We start from the raw sequence: 19827 nt of genomic DNA on the forward strand, positions 1-19827 counted from the left end.
GACCTATTGGTACCCAGTTATGAGATCAGGGCTACACTGGATTGTTCCGGTCCTCCGTGACTGTGTACAGATGCTGCGCTCGTAGGTGTGCCGTTGCAGTGTGTCAGAGTTGTCACGTTATTTCCTATCTATATAATCCGTTAGTCATGTGAATCATGCGACTTTCTCCGGTTCGCGTCATGAATCTGAATTCCTCAACATACAATGGGCAGGTGCTCTCGGAGCCACATACCTGCGTCCTCGTACTACGCTCATTCAGCAGGTTACGGGTCAAATTTTTGTAATATTTATTTTGTTTTTTTGTTTTTGTGCCTGGAAGATGAGTCACAAACTACTGTATGGCGTTGGGTTATTGTCACCGGCGCAGAGGACATGGTGGTGCCCGTTGGTCTCTCCCCACTTACTTAGCCGTGCATGTGTGTATGTAAAATATATATATATATATATATATATATATATATATATATATATATAATGTATGTGTGTGTGTGTATATGTTTTGTAAAGTTCCCTTTTAAGTGTTTCCCAACCAGTGTACCTCCAGCTGTTGCAAATATAATGTGTATATGTTTGTAAAGTTCCCTTTTAAGGAAGTGTTTCCCAACCAGTGTACCTCCAGCTGTTGCAAAACTACAACTCCCAGCATGCCCGGACAGCCAACGGCTGTCCGGGCATGCTGTGAGTTGTAGTTTTGCAACAGCTGGAGGCGCACTCGTTAGGAAACACTGCTCTAGAAATAACGAACACCAATGTTAAAAGGCATCCATTGCGGTAAAGAGTTCTGCGCACAGTTCAGGCTCCGCGCTTTCCTCTGCTATTTATTATCCGGGCATGCTGGGAGTTGTAGTTTTGCAACAGCTGGAGGCATTCTGGTTTGGAAAAACTGTGCTAGGACAACAAGTAGAAACACTATACAACTCTCGTACTGAATGATCCTGGATCTTCATGGATGACAGAAGCTTATGCACAGTGCAGAGGAGCAGACAGGGAATGAATACAGCCTTTGGCTGTCTGGAAGTTGTAGCTTTGCAACAGCTGGAGGCACACTGGTTAGGAAACACTGCTTTAATACGTCCAATATGAGGATACCTCCTAGAGAAATAACCCCCCTTCGAGGTATATCTGTCCTCCAGTATTCTTTAGCGAGCTGCGTACACCTACATGTTTCAGGGCGGAACCAATTGTAGACACCATCATGGTCGGCTCCATTTTCCCATACAGAGCGTTGTTGGCAGTGGCGTCCATAGAAGGGGGCATCAACCCAAATACCGACAGGCCTCCTATTATGGCTTCCCAAGGACAGAAAGCCCCTTTACTTCCCATGGCCCATTGGTCAATACCCCCCATCCATTAATTTGCTGACAATGCAGTTCCGTGAAGAGAGGAATAGGACCAACCAGGACAAGTGCCCCCCTACTCTCCAAGGGCCCCATAGCACCGGCATGGTATGGACGCCCCTTGATCGATGGGCATTGAATATCCTCTGCTCTGCCACAAGGGGTTAAACTTGAGGCTGTTGACGAAGCTGCGGCTCAGACCTGTGTGTTTTGGGCCGTGTCGTGACGTCTCCTCGCTGCTCAAACAGGTGGAACCGCTTTTGTTTTTTTTGTTTTTTTTTTGTTTAACAAGCCTATAGTGACGGTGCAATCGCCGAAAGGTCACCGGCGCTGATGACTGTATAAATGACTAAATTTAACACTAACGTAAAGTAGATGCTTGTTTTGTTTTTGTCCCTTTTGTTGTTTTCCATCTTGGATGGCCACGTGTCTTATTTGATTATTAATTGATTTTCATTTTTTATTTTTTTTTATTTTTTTGCTTTTTTTTTATTTATTTTTTTGTTTTTATTTTTTTGTGATTTGCACTCGCCTTATTGTTTTTAATTTTGTAGTTGTCGGGGGCGTGGCTTTGTGTGCGCAGAGATCCATTGCATTGGTCATCTACATAAAAAAAAAATTGACTCTAAATGATTTTTTATATATTTTTCCCCCTATAGTACATCCTTAAAAAAAAAAAAAATGTACGCAATTTATTATCTTGCATTTGCAATTTTTTTTTGCACTTAGGCTCAGAATCATTGCGCAAATTTTCATGGAAATGCTAAATTTTCCGTATTGTGCACCTGTCCGAAAATCTCCATCCATAGGGCCTCACTTTCCAAATCCCTATTGTTAAAGGGGTATTCCAGGCAAAACCTTTTTATTTATATATATATATATATATATATATATATATATATATATATATATATATATATATATATATATATATATATAATGTGTGTGTGTATGTATGTATATATGTATATATATGTGTGTGTGTGTGTATGTATGTATATATGTATATATATGTGTGTGTATGTATGTATATATGTATATATATATGTGTGTGTATGTATGTATATATGTATATATATATGTGTGTGTATGTATGTATATATGTATATATATATGTGTGTATGTATGTATATATGTATATGTGTGTGTATGTATGTATATATGTATATGTGTGTGTATGTATGTATATATGTATGTATATATATGTGTGTGTATGTATGTATATATGTATGTATATATATGTGTGTGTATGTATGTATGTATATATGTATGTATATATATGTGTGTGTATGTATGTATATATGTATGTATATATATATATATATATGTATAAATAAACTGGCTGCGGAAAGTTAAACAGATTTGTAAATTACTTCTATTAAAAAATCTTAATCCTTCCAATAGTTATTAGCTTCTGAAGTTTTCTGTCTAACTGCTCAATGATGATGTCACGTCCCGGGAGCTGTGCTTGATGGGAGAATATCCCCATAGGAACTGCACAGCTCCCGGGACGTGAGTCATCAGAAAGCAGTTAGACAGAAAACAACAACTCAACTTCAGAAGCTAATAACTATTGGAAGGATTAAGATTTTTTTAATAGAAGTAATTTACAAATCTGTTTAACTTTCCGGAGCCAGTTGATATATAAAAAAAAAAAAAAAAAAAGTTTTGGCCTGGAATACCCCTTTAACCACTTAAGGACCTAGGGCGTATGGATACGCCTTGACGTCCTGGTACTTAAGGACCCAGGGCGTATCCATACGCCCGTGGGAATTTCGGTCCCCGCCGCGCGCCGGGCGGGGACCGGGCCGGGGTGACTGCTGATATCTATCAGCAGGCACCCCATGCAAATGCCCAGGGGGGTCATCAGACCCCCCCACGTCGGCGATCGGCGCAAATCGCAAGTGAATTCACACTTGCGATTTGCGCCGATTCCGGGTCATACGGGTCTATTGTGACCCGGTGACCCGGAATAGAAGGGGGATCGCGGTTGTCCAAGACACCCACGATCCCCCTGTAGGCATAGGAGTGAGGTGGCAGGGTTGCCACCCCTCCTATCCCTGCTATTGGTCTGCTATTGATCGTCAGAGGCGACGACCAATAGCAGACCGGGGGCGGGGGGGTTAACTTTCGTTTTCCCCGTCCTGCCCTCCCACAATAGGCGGGGCAGAACGGGGAACCGAAGGGGACCGGGCGCCGACGTCCACTTACCCGTCCGGAGGCTGCGGCGACGTTGATCGGCGGGCGGCGTCACGTGCTTCTGAAGAGGACGGCTGCTGGGATCCTACGGAAGCCGGTAAGTAGATCTGGAGGGCTACAGTCTGAGACCGTGGTCTCTAACTGTAGCCCTCCAGATGTTGCAAAACTACAACTCCCAGCATGCCCAGACAGCTGTTTGGGCATGCTGGAATATGTAGTTTTGCAACAGCTGGAGGGCTGCAGTTTGAGACCACTATACAGTGGTCTCAAACTATATCCCTCCAGATGTTGCAAAACTACAACTCCTAGCATGCCCACATAGCTGTTTGTTGTCTGGACATGCTGGGAGTTGTAGTTTTGCAACATCTGGAGGTCCACAGTTTGGAGATCACTGTGCAGTGGTCAAAAAACTGTAGCTCTCCAGATGTTGCAAAACTGCAATTCCCAGGATGCCCAGAAAGCAAACAGCTGTCTCGGCATGCTGGGAGTTGTAGTTGGGTACCTCCAGCTATTGCATAACTACATTTCCCAGCATGCCCTTCGGTGATTAGTACATGCTGGGAGTTGTAGTTTTGCAACAGCTGGAGGCACACTGGTTGGAAAATATTGAGTTAGGTAACAGAACCTAACTGAAGATTTTCCAACCAGTGTGCCTCCAGCTGTTGCAAAACTACAACTCCCAGCATGCACGGTCTGTCAGTACATGCTGGGAGTTGTAGTTTTGAAACAGCTGGAGGTTTGCCCCCCCCCCCATGTGAACGTACAGGGTACATTCACATAGGCGGGTTTACAGTAAATTTCCTGCTTCAAGTTTGGGCTGCGTCAAATTTTTTGCCGCAGTGCAAACTCCTAGTGGGAAATTCACCGTAACCCGCCAGTGTGAATGTACCCTAAAAACACTACACTACACTACCACCTAATAAAGAGTAAAACACTACATATACACCCCCTTACACTGTCCCCCCCCCCCCAATAAACAATTTAAAACGTCTTGTACGGCAGGGTTTCCAAAACGGAGCCTCCAGCTGTTGCAAAACAACAACTCCCAGCATTTCTGGACAGCCACTGACTGTCCAGGCATGCTGGGAGTTTAGCAACAGCTGGAGGCACCCTGTTTGGAAATCACTGGCGTAGAATACCCCTATGCAATCCCTAATTTAGTCCTCAAATGCGCATGGTGCTCTCTTACTTCGGAGCCCTGTCGTATTTCAAGGAAACAGTTTAGGGCCACATATGGGGTATCTCCGTACTCGGGAGAAATTACACTACAAATTTTGGGGGGCTTTTTTTCCTTTTACCGCTTGTGAAAAGGAAAAGTTGGGGGCTACACCAGCCTGTTAGTGTAAATTTTTTTTATTTTTTTACACTAACATGCTGGTGTTGCCCCATACTTTTTATTTCCACAAGTGGTAAAAGGAAAAAAAGACCCCCAAAATTTGTAACGCAATTTCTCCTGAGTACAGAAATACCCCAGATGTGGGCGTAAAATGCTCTGCGGACGCACAACAAGGCTCAGGAGTGAGAGTGCACCATGTACATTTGAGGCCTAAATTGGTGATTTGCACAGGGGTGGCTGATTTTACAGCGGTTCTGACAAACGCAAAAATAAATAATACCCACATGTGACCCCATTTTGGAAACTACACCCCTCACCGAACGTGACAAGGGGTATAGTGAGCCTGAACACCCCACAGGTGTTTGGCGAATTTTCATTAAAGTTGGATGGGAAAATGAAAAAAATTATATTTTTTCACTAAAATGCTGGTGTTACCCTAAATTTTTCATTTTCACATCGGGAAATAGGAAAAAAGCCCCCCCAAATTTGTAAACCCATCTCTTCTGAGTAAGAACATACCCCATATGTGAATTTAAAGTGCTCTGCGGGCGAACTACAATGCTCAGAAGAGAAGGAGCGCCATTGGGATTTTGTAGAGAAAATTTGTCCGGCATTGAAGGCCACATGTGTTTACAAAGCCCCCATAGTGCCAGAACAATGGACCCCCGACACATGTGACCCCATTTTGGAAACTACACCCCTCACGTAATGTAATAAGGGGTACATTGAGAATTTACGCCCCACAGATGTCTGACAGATTTTTGGAACAGTGGTCCGTAAAAATGAAAAATAAACTTTTTCATTTGCACAGCCCACTGTTCCAAAGTCCTGTGGGGTGTAAATACTCACTGCACCCCTTATTAAATTCTGTGAGGGGTGTAGTTTCCAAAATAGGGTCACATGTGGGGGGTTCCACTGTTCTGGCACCACGGGGGGCTTTGTAAACGCATATGGCCCCTGACTACCATTCCAAACTAATTCTCTTTCCAAAAGCTCAATGGCGCTCCTCCTCTTCTGAGCATTGTAGTTCGCCAGCAGAGCATTTTACGTCCTAACATGGGGTATTTCCATACTCAGAAGAAATGGGGTTACACATTTTGGGGGTCATTTTCTCCTATTACCCCTTGTAAAAATGTAAAATTTTGGGAAAAAACTGCATTTTAGTAAAAAAAAAAAAATTTTTCATTTACACATCCAAATTTAACGAAAAGTCGTCAAACACCTGTGGGGTGTTAAGGCTCAGCGGACCCCTTGTTACGTTCCTTGAGGGGTGTAGTTTCCAAAATAGTATGCCATGTGGGTATTTTTTGCTGTTCTGGCACCACAGGGGCTTCCTAAATGCGACATGCCCCCAAAAAACCATTTCAGCAAAAGTTGCTTTCAAAAAGCCAAATGTGACTCCTTCTCTTCTGAGCATTGTAGTTTGCCCGCAAAGCATTTTACATCCTAACATGGGGTATTTCCATACTCAGAAGAGATGGGGTTACAAATTTGGGGGGGCATTTTCTCCCATTACCCTTTGTAAAAATGGTAAATTTGGGGGAAAAACTGCACTTTAGTGAAAAAATTTTTTTTTTCATTTACACATCCGACTTTAACGAAAAGTCGTCAAACACCTGTGGGGTGTTAAGGCTCACTGGACCCCTTGTTACGTGCCTTGAGGGGTCTAGTTTCCAAAATGGTATGCCATGTTGGGGTTTTCTGCTGTTCTGGCACCATAGGGGCTTCCTAAATGTGACATGCCCCCCAAAAACCATTTCAGCAAAATTCCCTCTCCAAAATCCTATTGTCGCTCCTTCCCTTCTGAGCCCTCTAGTGCACCCGCCGAACACTTGACATACACATATGAGGTATTTCCTTACTCGAGAGAAATTGGGTTACAAATTTGGGGGGGATTTTTCATCTATTACCCCTTGTAAAAATTCAAAAACTGGGTCTACAAGAACATGCGAGTGTAAAAAATGAAGATTTTGAATTTTCTCCTTCACTTTGCTGCTATTCCTGTGAAACACCTAAAGGGTTAACACACTTACTGAATGTCATTTTGAATACTTTGAGGGGTGCAGTTTTTATAATGGGGTCATTTGTGGGGTATTTCTAATATGAAGGACCTTCAAATCCACTTCAAAACTGAACTGGTCCCTGAAAAATTCTGATTTTGAAAATTTTGTGAAAAATTGGAAAATTGCTGCTGAACTTTGAAGCCCTCTGATGTCTTCCAAAAGTAAAAACATGTCAATTTTATGATGCAAACATAAAGTAGACATATTGTATATGTGAATCAATGTATAATTTATTTGGAATATCCATTTTCCTTACAAGCAGTGAGCTTCAAAGTAAAAAAAATGTAAAATTTTCAATTTTTTCATCAAATTTTGGAATTTTTCACCAAGAAATGATGCAAGTATCGACAAAACTTTATCACTAACATAAAGTAGAATATGTCACGAAAAAACAATCTCGGAATCAGAATGAAAGGTAAAAGCATTCCAGAGTTATTAATGCTTAAAGTGACAGTGGTCAGATGTTCAAAAAATGGCCGGGTCCTTAAGGTATATTTGGGCTGGGTCCTTAAGGGGTTAAAATCAATAGGCCGCTGCCTTTTCCCAACCAGTGTGCTTCCTGTTGTTGCAAAACTACAACTCCCAGCATGCCCGGACAGCCGTTGGCTGTCCGGGCATGCTGGGAGTTGTAGTTTTGCAACAGCTGGAGGCACTCTGATTGGGAAAATACTGTTATAAATTAAAAGGATAATGCTCTTTAACCCCTTAAGGACAATGGACGTACTCCTACGCCCCCGTTTCCGAGTCCTTAAGGACCGAGGACGTAGGAGTACGTCCTGTCCTTTCCCGGCCCCCTGCCGCTAGCCGGAGGGGAGCCGGTGCCCGATGCCTGCTGAAATCGTTCAGCAGGCATCGCGGCATATCGCCCAGGGGGGTCATTATGCCCCCCCATGTCGGCGATGGCCGCAGATCGCTGGACAATTCAGTCCAGCGATCTGCGGCGATTCCGGGTCAATCGGGTCTCCAGTGACCCGGTGGCCCGGAATTACTGGCTGATCGGGGCCGTCAGAGACGGCCCCGAACAGCCAGAGCCTGCAGGGGTGAGGAGGCACTGGTGCCACCTCACGATCGCCCTGATTCGTCGGCCGGATTACCGGCCGACGAATCAGGGCGCCTGCTGCGGGTGTCACTCCCGCACCCGCTCCGCCCCTCTTCCGGAGGACGTGAGCGGGTGCGGGACGTGCACCCCTGGTGCTGGGGACCCCGATCCCCGGCGTTAATGTTGGGATCGGGGCCCCAGGAGCGACGACGGCGGCGGCGGCGGGACTGACCTGTGCGGCGATCAAGCAGCAGCAGGAGGTGAGTGACAGCCTCCTGCTGTTGCTTAGCAACAGCTCCCAGCATGCAAAAAGGGCATAATGGGAGCTGTAGTTATGCAACAGGAGGAGGCAGACCACCACAACTCCCAGCATGCACTTATGGGCATGCTGGGACTTATGGTTTTGCAACAGCTGGAGGCACATTCTTTCTATGGAAAAATGTACCTTCAGCTGTTGTGTAACTACAACTCCCAGCTTGCACAAACAGCTTAAGTGCATGCTGGGAGTTGTAGTGGTGCATCTGGTGGTTGCATAACTACAACTCCCAGCATGCCCGTTGGCTGTCGGTGACTGCTGAGAGTTGTAGTTTTGCAACAGCTGAAGGCACACTGAGTTAAGTAGCAAACCAGTGTGTCTCCAGCTGTTGCATAACTACAATCCCCAGCATCCCCAGCCAAAGTAGTATGCCTCCCGCTGTTGCATAACTACAACACCCAGCATGCCCTTCCGCTGTCCGTACATGCTGGGGGTTGTAGCTTTTGCAACAGCTGAAGGCACACTGGTTGCAAAAGACTGAGTTTGTTGCCAAACTCGGTGTTTCACAACCTGTGTGTCTCCAGCTGTTGCAAAACTACAACTCCCAGCATGCACTGATAGACCGTACATGCTGGGAGTTGTAGTTTTGCAACAGCTGGATGTTCCCCCCCCCCCCCAATGTGAATGTACAGGGTACACTCACATGGGCGGAGGATTACAGTAAGTATCCGGCTGCAAGTTTGAGCTGCAGCAAATTTTCTGCTGCATCTCAAGCTGCCAGCGAAAAACTACTGTGAACCCCCCGCCCGTGCGACTGTACCCTAAAAACACTACACTACCACACAATAAAATAAAAAGTAAAAAAACACTACATATACACATACCCCTACAATAAAAATGAAAAACGTCTGGTACGCCACCGTTTCCAAAACGGAGCCTCCAGCTGTTGCAAAACTACAACTCCCAACATCACGTATAAGTATCCGGCTGCAAGTTTGAGCTGAGGCAAATTTTCTGCCGCTGCTCAAACTGCCAGCGAGAAACTACTGTGAACCCCCCGCCCGTGCGACTGTACCCTAAAAACACTACACTAACACAAAATAAAATAAAAAGTAAAAAACACTACATATACACATACCCCTAAACAGCCCCCCTCCCCTCCCCAATAAAAATGAAAAACGTCTGGTACGCCACTGTTTCCAAAACGGAGCCTCCAGCTGTTGCAAAACAACTACTCCCAGTATTACCAGATAGCCACTGACTGTCCAGGCATGCTGGGACTTTTACAACAGCTGGAGGCACCCTGTTTGGGAATCACTGGCGTAGAATACCCCTATGTCCACCCCTATGCAATCCCTAATTTAGGCCTCAAATGCGCATGGCGCTCTCACTTTGGAGCCCTGTCGTATTTCAAGGCAACAGTTTAGGGTCACATATGGGGTATCGCCGTACTCGGGAGAAATCGTGTTACAAATTATGGGGGGTATTTTCTGCTATTACCCTTTTTAAAAATCTAAAATTTTTGGGAAACCAACATTTTAGGTAAAAATTTTTTTTTTTTTTTTTTTTACATATGCAAAAGTTGTGAATCACCTGTGGGGTATTAAGGTTCACATTACCCCTTGTTACGTTCCCCGAGGGGTCTAGTTTCCAAAATGGTATGCCATGTGTTTTTTTTTGCTGTCCTGGCACCATAGGGGCTTCCTAAATGCGGCATGCCCCCAGAGCAAAATTTGCTTTCAAAAAGCCAAATGTGACTCCTTCTCTTCTGAGACCTGTAGTGCGCCAGCAGAGCACTTCTCACCCCCATATGGGGTGTTTTCTGAAGCGGGAGAAATTGGGCTTCAAATTTTGGGGGGTATTTTCTGCTATTACCCTTTTTAAAAATGTAAAAATTTTGGGAAACCAAGCATTTTAGGTAAGAATTTTTTTTTTTTTTTTAACAGATGCAAAAGTCGTGAAACACCTGTAGGGTATTAAGGTTCACTTTACCCCTTTTTACGTTCCCCGAGGGGTCTGGTTTCCAAAATGGTATGCTATGTGGGGTTTTTTTGCGGTTCTGGCACCATAGGGGCTTCCTAAATGCGGCATGCCCCCAGAGCAAAATTTGCTTTCAAAAAGCCAAATGTGACTCCTTCTCTTCTGAGACCTGTAGTGCGCCAGCAGAGCACTTTTCACCCCCATATGGGGTGTTTTCTGAATCGGGAGAAATTGGGCTTCAAATTTTGGGGGGTATTTTCTGCTATTATCCTTTTTAAAAATGTAACATTTTTGGGAAACCAAGCATTTTAGGTAAAACATTTTTTTTTATTTTTTACATATGCAAAAGCCGTGAATCACCTGTGGGGTATTAAGGTTCACTTTACCCCTTGTTATGTTCCCCGAGGGGTCTAGTTTCCAAAATGGTATGCCATGTGTTTTTTTTTTGCTGTCCTGGCACCATAGGGGCTTCCTAAAGGTGACATGCCCCCCAAAAACCATTTGTCGCTCCTTCCCTTCTGAGCCCTCTACTGCGCCCGCTGAACAATTAACATAGACATATGAGGTATGTGCTTACTCGAGAGAAATTGGGCTACAAATACAAGTAAAAATTTTCTCCTTTTTACCCCTTGCAAAAATTCAAAAATTGGGTCTACAAGAACATGCGAGTGTAAAAAATGAAGATTGTGAATTTTCTCCTTCACTTTTCTGCTATTCCTGTGAAACACCTAAAGGGTTAATACACTTATTGAATGTCATTTTGAATACTTTGGGGGGTGTAGTTTTTATAATGGGGTCATTTATGGGGTATTTCTAATATGAAGACCCTTCAAATCCACTTCAAACCTGAACTGGTCCATGAAAAATAGGGAGTTTGAAAATTTTGTGAAAAATTTCCAAATTGCTGCTGAACTTTGAAGCCCTCTGGTGTCTTCCAAAAGTAAAAACTCATAAATTTTATGATGCAAACATAAAGTAGACATATTGTATATGTGAACCCAAAAATGTTTTATTTTGAATATCCATTTTCCTTACAATCAGAGAGCTTCAAAGTTAGAAAAATGCAAAATTTTCATTTTTTTCATCAAATTTTGGGATTTTTCACCAAGAAAGGATGCAAGTTACCATAAAATTTTACCACTAAGTTAAAGTAGAATATGTCACGAAAAAACAGTCTCGGAATCAGAATGATAACTAAAAGCATTCCAGAGTTAAAAATGTTTAAAGTGACAGTGGTCAGAATTGCAAAAAACGCTCTGGTCCTTAAGGTGTAAAATGGCCTGGTCCTTAAGGGGTTAAGGTTATGCCCACCCTTGCAGATTTTTTTTTATTCTCTAAATGCATATAGAATGAAAGACTAAGTAACTTTGCACTAGACCTTGAATAGAAATGTGCAGGTCTATGCATCTCCATGGTAACAGACTACAAACAAGCGCTGTGTAGTCTGATCCTGCAGTCAGGTTCCCTACACAGAATCTGCTTGCTGTATGCGAACATGGAGACACTTGGCCCAAATCTGTGTTTCCCAACCAGTGTGCCTCCTGTTGCTGTGACACTACAACTCCCAGCATGCCTGGGGGCATGCTGGGAGTTGTGGTTTTGCAACAGCTGGAGTCACACTGGTGGGGGAAACACTGTTAAAGGGGTACTCCACTGGGGGGGGGGGGGAATATATATATATATATAATTATTATTATTATTATTTTTATTATTTTTATTATTATTATTATTTTTATTTTTATTTTTATTATTATTTTTATTATTATTTTTTTTTTTTTAAATCAACTCGTGCCCGATCTGTAAATTACTTCTATTAAAAAATCTTAATCCTTCCAGTACCTATTAGCTGTTATATGCTCCACAGGAAGTTTTTTTTTTGTTGTTTTTTTTTCCCCTCCTCTCTGTCTGACCACAGTGCTCTCTGCTGACACCTCTTTCCATGTCAGGAACTGTCCAGAACAGGATAGGTTTTGCTATGGGGATTTGCTCCTACTCTGGACAGTTGTCAGGTGTCAGACAGAAAGGAAATTCAAAAAGAAAAGAACTTCCTGTGGATCATACAGCAGCTGATAAGTACTGGAAGGATTAAGATTTTTTAATAGAAGTAATTTACATATCTGTTAAACTTCCTGGCACCAGTTGATAAAAAAAAAAAAATAATAATAATAATAATAATGTTTTCCACCGGAGTACCCTTATAAAGGATAATTTTCTGTCTTTAGTGAGCTCTTAAGCTCCCCCTAGTGGCCGCTGCAGGTAGCCAGAATATTATAAAGGATGTCTATGCAGTGGATTTGGAGGAAAACGGAGCAACTTCTCTTTTATCTAATTCTATTATCTATTCCCGTCCCCCCCCATAGATATCCTTAATTATCATCATGTCTGGTTACAGAGATGTCGCCTCTCGGCTTCTTCCTGCCATTTGCTCTGCTGTGTTGAGAGATTGGCGCGCTGCCACCGCTCGGGTGGGGGGGGGGGGGGGGGATTTGTGTGATTTCTGTCGGATGCTGACACTTGTGCTTTTGTAAAGCCCCGATCACTGCATAGTGCATACTCTGCAGCTCTGCCGGGAATTAGGCCGCCCATGTGACACCCAATGTGTCCTATACAATATGTAAGCTCTGACCGGGCCGGTGGGTGCGACCCTTGGGGGGGGGTCTCGGACCAAGACAAAGTCCCAGGCTACTTTGACACCACTTAAAATCTATCTTTTTTTTTTTTTTTTTTTGTAAAGTCCTTTTTGGCCGCGGTCCCATGTAATGATATTTAGCATCCACTCCCCGTGCCGCGCTGTTAATATGTTATGAGATCATCGGTGGTAAAGGTTCCGGTGTCCTTGTCCTGTGCCGGTGTCCTTGGTTCTGGCACAATCCTTATACAGCCGGTTCATTTTAGTCCTAACAGATGTGTGTAGTGTAAGGAACATATTGTATTATGACTGTTTATTGTGCTCCAGCTGTTGCAAAACTACAACTCCCAGCATGCCCTGACAGCCGAAGGCTGTCAGGGCATGCTGGGAGTTGCAGTTTTGCAACTGATAAAGAAAAGAAATTCCTGTGGAGCATACAGCAGCTGATAAGTACTGGAAGGATTAAGATTTTTTAATAGAAGTAATTTACAAATTTGTTTAAAGGGGTTATCCAGTTAAAAAAAACTTTTTTTATATATATATCAACTGGCTCCATAAAGTTAAACAGATTTGTAAATGACTTCTATAAAAAAAAATCTTAATCCTTCCAGTACTTATGAGCTTCTGAAGTTAAGGTTGTTCTTTTCTGTCTAAATCTTCTCTGATGACCCGTGTCTCGGGAACCGCCCAGTTTAGAAGAGGTTTACTATGGGAATTTGCTTCTAAACTGGGCGGTTCCCGAGACAGGTGTCATTAGAGAGCACTTAGACAGAAAAGAACAACCTTAACTTCAGAAGCTCATAAGTACTGAAAGGATTAAGATTTTTTTAATAGAAGTAATTTACAAATCTGTTTTAACTTTCTGGAACCAGTTGATATATATATATAAAAAAAAATGTTTTCCCGGAATACCCCTTTAACTTTCTGGCACCAGTTGATTTAAAAAAAAAAAAAAAAAAAAAAAAATTTAACTGGTGCCGGTACTCCTTTATGAACCAGACTGCACAGGGTTTGTAGTCTGTTACCATGGAGACGCATAAATATACAGTGGGGCAAAAAAGTCAGGGTGCAGCATTTAGTCAGCCACCAATTGTACACGTTCTCCCAAATAAAAAGATATGAGAGACATTATGAGAAAAAAAAAATCCATAAAATCACATTGTCTGATTTTTAAAGAATTTATTTGCAAATTATGGTGGAAAATAAGTATTTTTTCACCTACAAACAAGTAAGATTTCTGGCTCTCACAGACCTGTAACTTCTTCTTTAAGAGTCTCCTCTGTCGTCCACTCATTACCTGTATTAATGACTCCTGTTTGAACTTGTTATCAGTATAAAAGACACCTGTACACAACCTTAAACAGTCACACTCCAAACTCCACTATGGCTAAGAGCAAAGAGCTGTCGAAGGACACCAGAAACAAAATTGTAGACCTGCACCAGGCTGGGAAGACTGAATCTGCAATAGGCAAGCAGCTTGGTGTGAAGAAATCGACTGTGGGAGCAATTATTAGAAAATGGAAGACATACAAGACATTTACACCACGTTTTTTGCAATACAGTTCCCGTTTCAGGTTTTTGATTAAAAAAAAAACGGATTCCTCCAAACCGGACTAAACTGTATCAAAACGTGTGTACAAATTTTAACCCATATACAGTTTGGAAAATGATGTCCGGATGCATCCGTTTCTTTTAAGAAAAAAACTGGATACGTTTTTTTTAACTTTTCCTTCCATTATGAATAAAGTTTCACTTGTTTGATTGAAATTACAAGAAAAAAAAACTGCAAAGTCAAAAACCGTATGGTGCAAACCAGACGGTACCGGACGCACATATGGTTCTGTAAGGTTCCCATTGACTCCCATGTTTAAAAAAAAAAATAATACGTATATGATTTAATACGGTTTTTCACTTGGACCAAAAACCGTGGTAGGCTACGGTTAGAGATGAGCGAACTTACAGTGAATTTGATTCGTCACGAACTTCTCGGCTCGGCGGTTGCTGACTTTTCCTGCATAAATTAATTCAGCTTTCCGGTGCTTCGGTGGGCTGGAAAAGGTGGATACAGTCCTAGGAAAGAGTCTCCTAGGACTGTATCCACCTTTTCCAGCCCACAGGAGCACCTGAATGCTGAACTCATTTATGCAGAAAAAGTCGTCAACTGCCGAGCCGAGAAGTTCGTGACGAATCGAATTTACTGTAAGTTCGCTCATCTCTAGCTACGGTTTTGGGTACGGGAAAAAAAACCTGACAAAACCGTACAAGACACACAAAAACGGACACAACCGGATGTATCGTTTGGCATACGGTTTTCAATGGAGAGTCAATGCATACGGTTTTCAATATGGTTCCGTGCGGTTTTCACATTGTAAACGTATACGGGAAATGTACTGCAAAAACGTGTTGTGAGTGCACCAGGATGCGTTCGCAACATGACAGAAATCTCTGTATGATGATCTGATCGAGATCTAGGAGAAAGGGAAGGAGTCTGTAGACAGGCGAAGGTCTCGTTCCATCTGATTGTGTGAAGCCGATATGGTCGCAACGTTCTGATGTTCTTTTTTTTTTTTTTTTTTTTTTTTTTTTTATTTTTTCTTCTCTCTCCACAGACTTCACCAAAGATGTCTACCAAAACCACCAGCACAAATAACATAGCACAAGCGCGGAGAACCGTCCAGCAACTGAAAGTGGAGGCGTCCATAGAAAGAATAAAGGTAACGTTGTTATAGAAATCCATGCTGATGTACAGGATTCTCAGACATGCAGGATTATTAGCCGTTGTCCAATGGTTGGGTGTTTATAACACTTGCCTGCTCCTCAGGGGCGGGGTTTACCTCAAGTCTCTGAAATTTAATATGGCAGTGTTTCTTAAGCACTGTGCTTCCAGCTGTTGCAAAACTACAACTCCCAGCATGCTCGGACAGCCTTCGGCTGTCCGAGCATGCTGGGAGTTGTAGTTTTGCAACAGCTGAAGGCACCCTGCATGGGGAAACACTAGAATATGGTGAGGGACAAAAGTTGTGTTAAAGAGAACCTCTCATGATCTTGTTAAATTTTATAATCCTCCCAGTTCACTGCCCCCATCATGATAAACTACCCCCGGCCTTTATTTTTATTATTTGTTAGTTTTCTACCTTGATATTGCTCTGTATTTTCTGCTCAAGTCTCAGTCAGATTCACAGACTGGAAAGGGGCGTTCCCCAGCAGGCGTGACATCATCTGAAGCCATACAGGGGAGAACTTCTGCTACACACAGCCCAGAGCAGTTCAGTGTGAGATGAACTATGATTGGCTAAGGCTGCACACACACACACACACACACACACACACCCTAAGCATTTCCTGATTTTGGACTTCTGCCAGGCCAACAGGAGTCCAAGGTCTGTGCAAAAGATGGGGGGGAAAGGTGCTCTGGACAAGTAGGGAGACACCTAGTGGCAGCTTTTTTTAAACACAAAACATAGAAAACTTAATTATTATTTATTTTTTTTAAACAAAGTACATTAGAAAGATTTTTTTTTTTTTATTTACCATAAGGAGTGCGATAGCAAAAATTAGTTTTAATGAGAGTGCCCATTTAAAGGAGAACTATTATGCAGTACAACTTATAGGGGATAAGTGTCTGATCGTTAGGGGTCTGACCGCTGTCCCTCGCCATATCCTAACCCCCACCTTCCTTGATTTCCTGCACGGGACCCCGGCTCTCCCCGGCAACGGGGCGTGTCGACCCCCACATGAAGTGGCCAGCGAAACGCCCCCTCCATGTGTCTCTATAATAGTCCTCTATGTCCTGCATGATTAGTTCTTCTTTTAACCCTGCAATTCCAGAATGCCTAGAAAATACAGTATTATTAATATTTTTAGTAATTTTCTCAGTTTTTTTTTGTTTTTGTTTTTAGGTTTCCAAAGCATCAGCCGATCTCATGCGCTACTGCGACGAACACGCCAAGAACGACCCTTTACTCATGGGCATTCCCACTTCGGAAAACCCCTTCAAGGATAAAAAGCCTTGCATCATATTGTAGTACCCGTAGCGAACATCTCCGCCGTCTCTCTCCTCACTTTACAACGCCAAGCAGATCCTTACTCAGATGATACAAAGGGTTTTCTGGTTTCCACGTGGAAAAAAAAAAAAAAAGTGACATTTTTTTTTATTTTCTTTAATCTATACCAATGATTATTTTTTTTTCCTCGATTTTTTTATTTATTTTATTTTACTTTTTCCCCCCCTTTTTTTTAAATTTCATATTCATGGGATTGGGGAAGTCTTTCTATTTCTGTTGTATTTCATAATTATTATAATTTTTTTTTATGTGCAGAGTCTACTCATCTAGTCTTAGTATTGCTAGAAGAAATCCTATCGAGACCAAAGTTGCCTCCATTTTCTGCACAGACTAGGATGCGAATGGCAAAGTGCAACTGGCCCATGCCCAAATCTATTTTCTTGTTCTAAACCAAAAAAAATAAGAAAAAAATTATTTAAAAAAAATAAGGCATTTTCCATGACTCAAAGGCATTGCCAGCATAGACCAAATGGCCATTTTGCAGAATCTGTTAAACCGGGGGCACTTTGTGTCATAGGTTGTGAATTACTTGGGCTGCCTATGCTTTGTGCCGGCACTGGAGGTACTTTAGGGCACCAACGACTCTTAACTCTGGTGCCACTTCAGATTTAGAAGTTGTCCATTCTTTGACCATTCAGCGTTCAGTTGACCCATTTATAAGGTGGTGGGGGGCAGTATTTAGGGTAATTTTTGGGGTCCCTTGGTTGTATTTGGCACTTTTGCCCAGTATTGGTTATTAGCTGGTTCTAGCGTCACGCAAAAGAAGTTGGGGGGGGCAGAGACCTCTTTGGAAAGTCCATACAGGTGCTGAGCCATGGGGGGCCCCAACCACAACCTGTTTGCTTTATCTAACAATAGTCATGTAGAATGAGGGACCATTTTATTTGGTTTGTTTGTTTTTTCACCAAAGAAATTGCTCAATTTGCATTACTGTTCATATGCTTGCACACTTTAGTGCCCACCGTTGGGAAGGATCTTACGCCTGGAAGCCTTGACTTGCAGATTTGCATTACGGACCTATCGCAATGCCCAGAAATGGGCACAATGTAAGATTGTTGCAGCATCCGTTACAGATCCCTAAGGCCCAGGCCATAACTTAATGCCAGCAGGCCGCCACCCAGCAGGCCGCCCCGGAGCTGGACAATCCCACCAGGCTCCATGTGAATGAATAGTCTGGAATATTGTGCGCCAGCTCCACCAGAGTCACTACATAGCCTGGGCCAAACATTCGTCTAAGTCACCAGTCTTTAATCTTGGTCCCGCCATGGGGGTCAACGTCACCCAAGATGTCTCCATCCTTCTCATACTTGATGGTTCTTGTTTCATCTTCAGTGTTTTTGAAGCCAAGTATTGAAACCATTAAGCCAAAGGACCATTTTGCACTCTATTCCCCTGCAGATCGTGTTGCATTCGTGTTTTTTCAGAACCTCGACCCCCCTCCCCCCTTCTCTGATAACCTAAGACTCCATAAAATCAGCCAAGAAATTTGTGCCGAAAATTGCATTTTGGCAACGTATATATATTTTTATTTGTCTCTCCCATATTTCCCAATACTGTTATAGCTGGTGCTTCGACATAATGCCATAAACTGTAGAAACTCCTTACGTAGCGACAAGACTTCAGTATATACTCAGTATATTTTTATTAGAATGTCTCCTTCTTTGTGTGTATTTTTAATTCGTGACCAAGGTGAAGTATTTTATTACGTAGCAAACGGCAGAAGTGTGGGATCTTTTGTATGGGACACTACAATTTAACTTCTTGTTGGGGGGGGGGGGGGGGGGCTGGGTTGTTTCTATTAATGTGAGAATTACTAGTACACTCCTAATGTGCCATAGTGATGAGTGTTGTATGTGTATTCATGGCTTCTCAGATCGATGAGGGTTAACGTATTCTACATGACGTATTAGGCAAATACTGGCCATGATGGGTGTTGTAGTCCGGCACCTGCAGCGCTCACTATTACTCGCACTCTGTGGATAAAGCGGTGTTACATGTATAATAGACTGTATTTTATAATGGCTGCCAATGGGATTTGTCCACCATCAGGTATTCTGTATTAGCCAAGGACTTTCTTCTTACATACAAGGCAGGGAAAGCCATTTTGTGGACTGTTTCGTCATTCGCGGCGGTGACAATTGAGGCCGATCATGGAAGCCATTTATGACATGCCCACTTTGTATGGCCGCACCGCTTCTATGCTAATCCAGGGCTCTGAATGGCTTCCATTGGTGTGGAGAGAAGATATACTTGTACGAGTGGTTCTTCTGTGATACTTATGTAGTGTTATGGACCATGGAACTTTATTAAATAATATACTTTATACCAATTACACTGGTGTTTTAAAGGGGTACTCCGGCCCTAAGACATCTTATACCCTATCTAAAGGATAAGTTATCTGATTGTGGGGGTCCCCCGCAATCTAGCATGCAGCACCCACCTGTGAGCACTGCAGGAAGCGCTGGTCTTATGCCTCCCGACCAGGTGACGTCACGACTCCGCCCCCTTGTGACGTCACGCCCCACCCCCTCAATGCAAGTCAAGGGGGCGGGGTGTGATGTCACACGGGGCGGAGTCATGACATCACGGTTCTCCGTCCCCGTGGTCGGGAGGCATAATACTTGGAGCCTCCAATGCTTCCTGCAGTGCTCACAGGTGGGTGCTGCATGCTAGATTGCGGGGGACCCCCGCGAAAAGACATTTTATCCCCTCTCCTTTGGATAGGGAATAAGACGTCTTAGGGCCGGAGTACCCCTTTAATGGAGTTTGGAAGGATGACCACTATCAGACTAACACATGGGAATACAAATTCTCACGGGGAGCAGTTGCCATAGGATTGAGTTAGGTCTTACTTTACTTTTTTGACTTTTGTTAATTACCAGGAAACCCTGATTTTCATTGGTTAAGAGCCCGGTTGGAGGGGG

At 43.0% G+C, this 19827-nt stretch overlaps 1 protein-coding gene across 2 annotated transcripts in view; it reads left to right on the top strand.

Moving 5' to 3' along the window:
• The window catches only part of GNG12 (G protein subunit gamma 12), a 119137-nt gene extending 99853 nt beyond the window's left edge, over nt 1–19284 (top strand). For both annotated transcript variants that reach the window (XM_056532779.1, XM_056532780.1), the window contains exons 3-4: nt 15449–15553; nt 16739–19284. In XM_056532779.1, coding sequence (XP_056388754.1) covers nt 15461–15553; nt 16739–16864 — 219 coding nt within the window. In that variant the 5' untranslated portion in view covers nt 15449–15460 and the 3' untranslated portion in view covers nt 16865–19284. The remainder of the gene's footprint in view (nt 1–15448; nt 15554–16738) is intronic.
• Nucleotides 19285–19827: the final 543 nt, after the last annotated feature.

The sequence above is a fragment of the Hyla sarda genome, chromosome 7 (assembly GCF_029499605.1).
Source record: "Hyla sarda isolate aHylSar1 chromosome 7, aHylSar1.hap1, whole genome shotgun sequence".
Taxonomy (NCBI): domain Eukaryota; kingdom Metazoa; phylum Chordata; class Amphibia; order Anura; family Hylidae; genus Hyla; species Hyla sarda.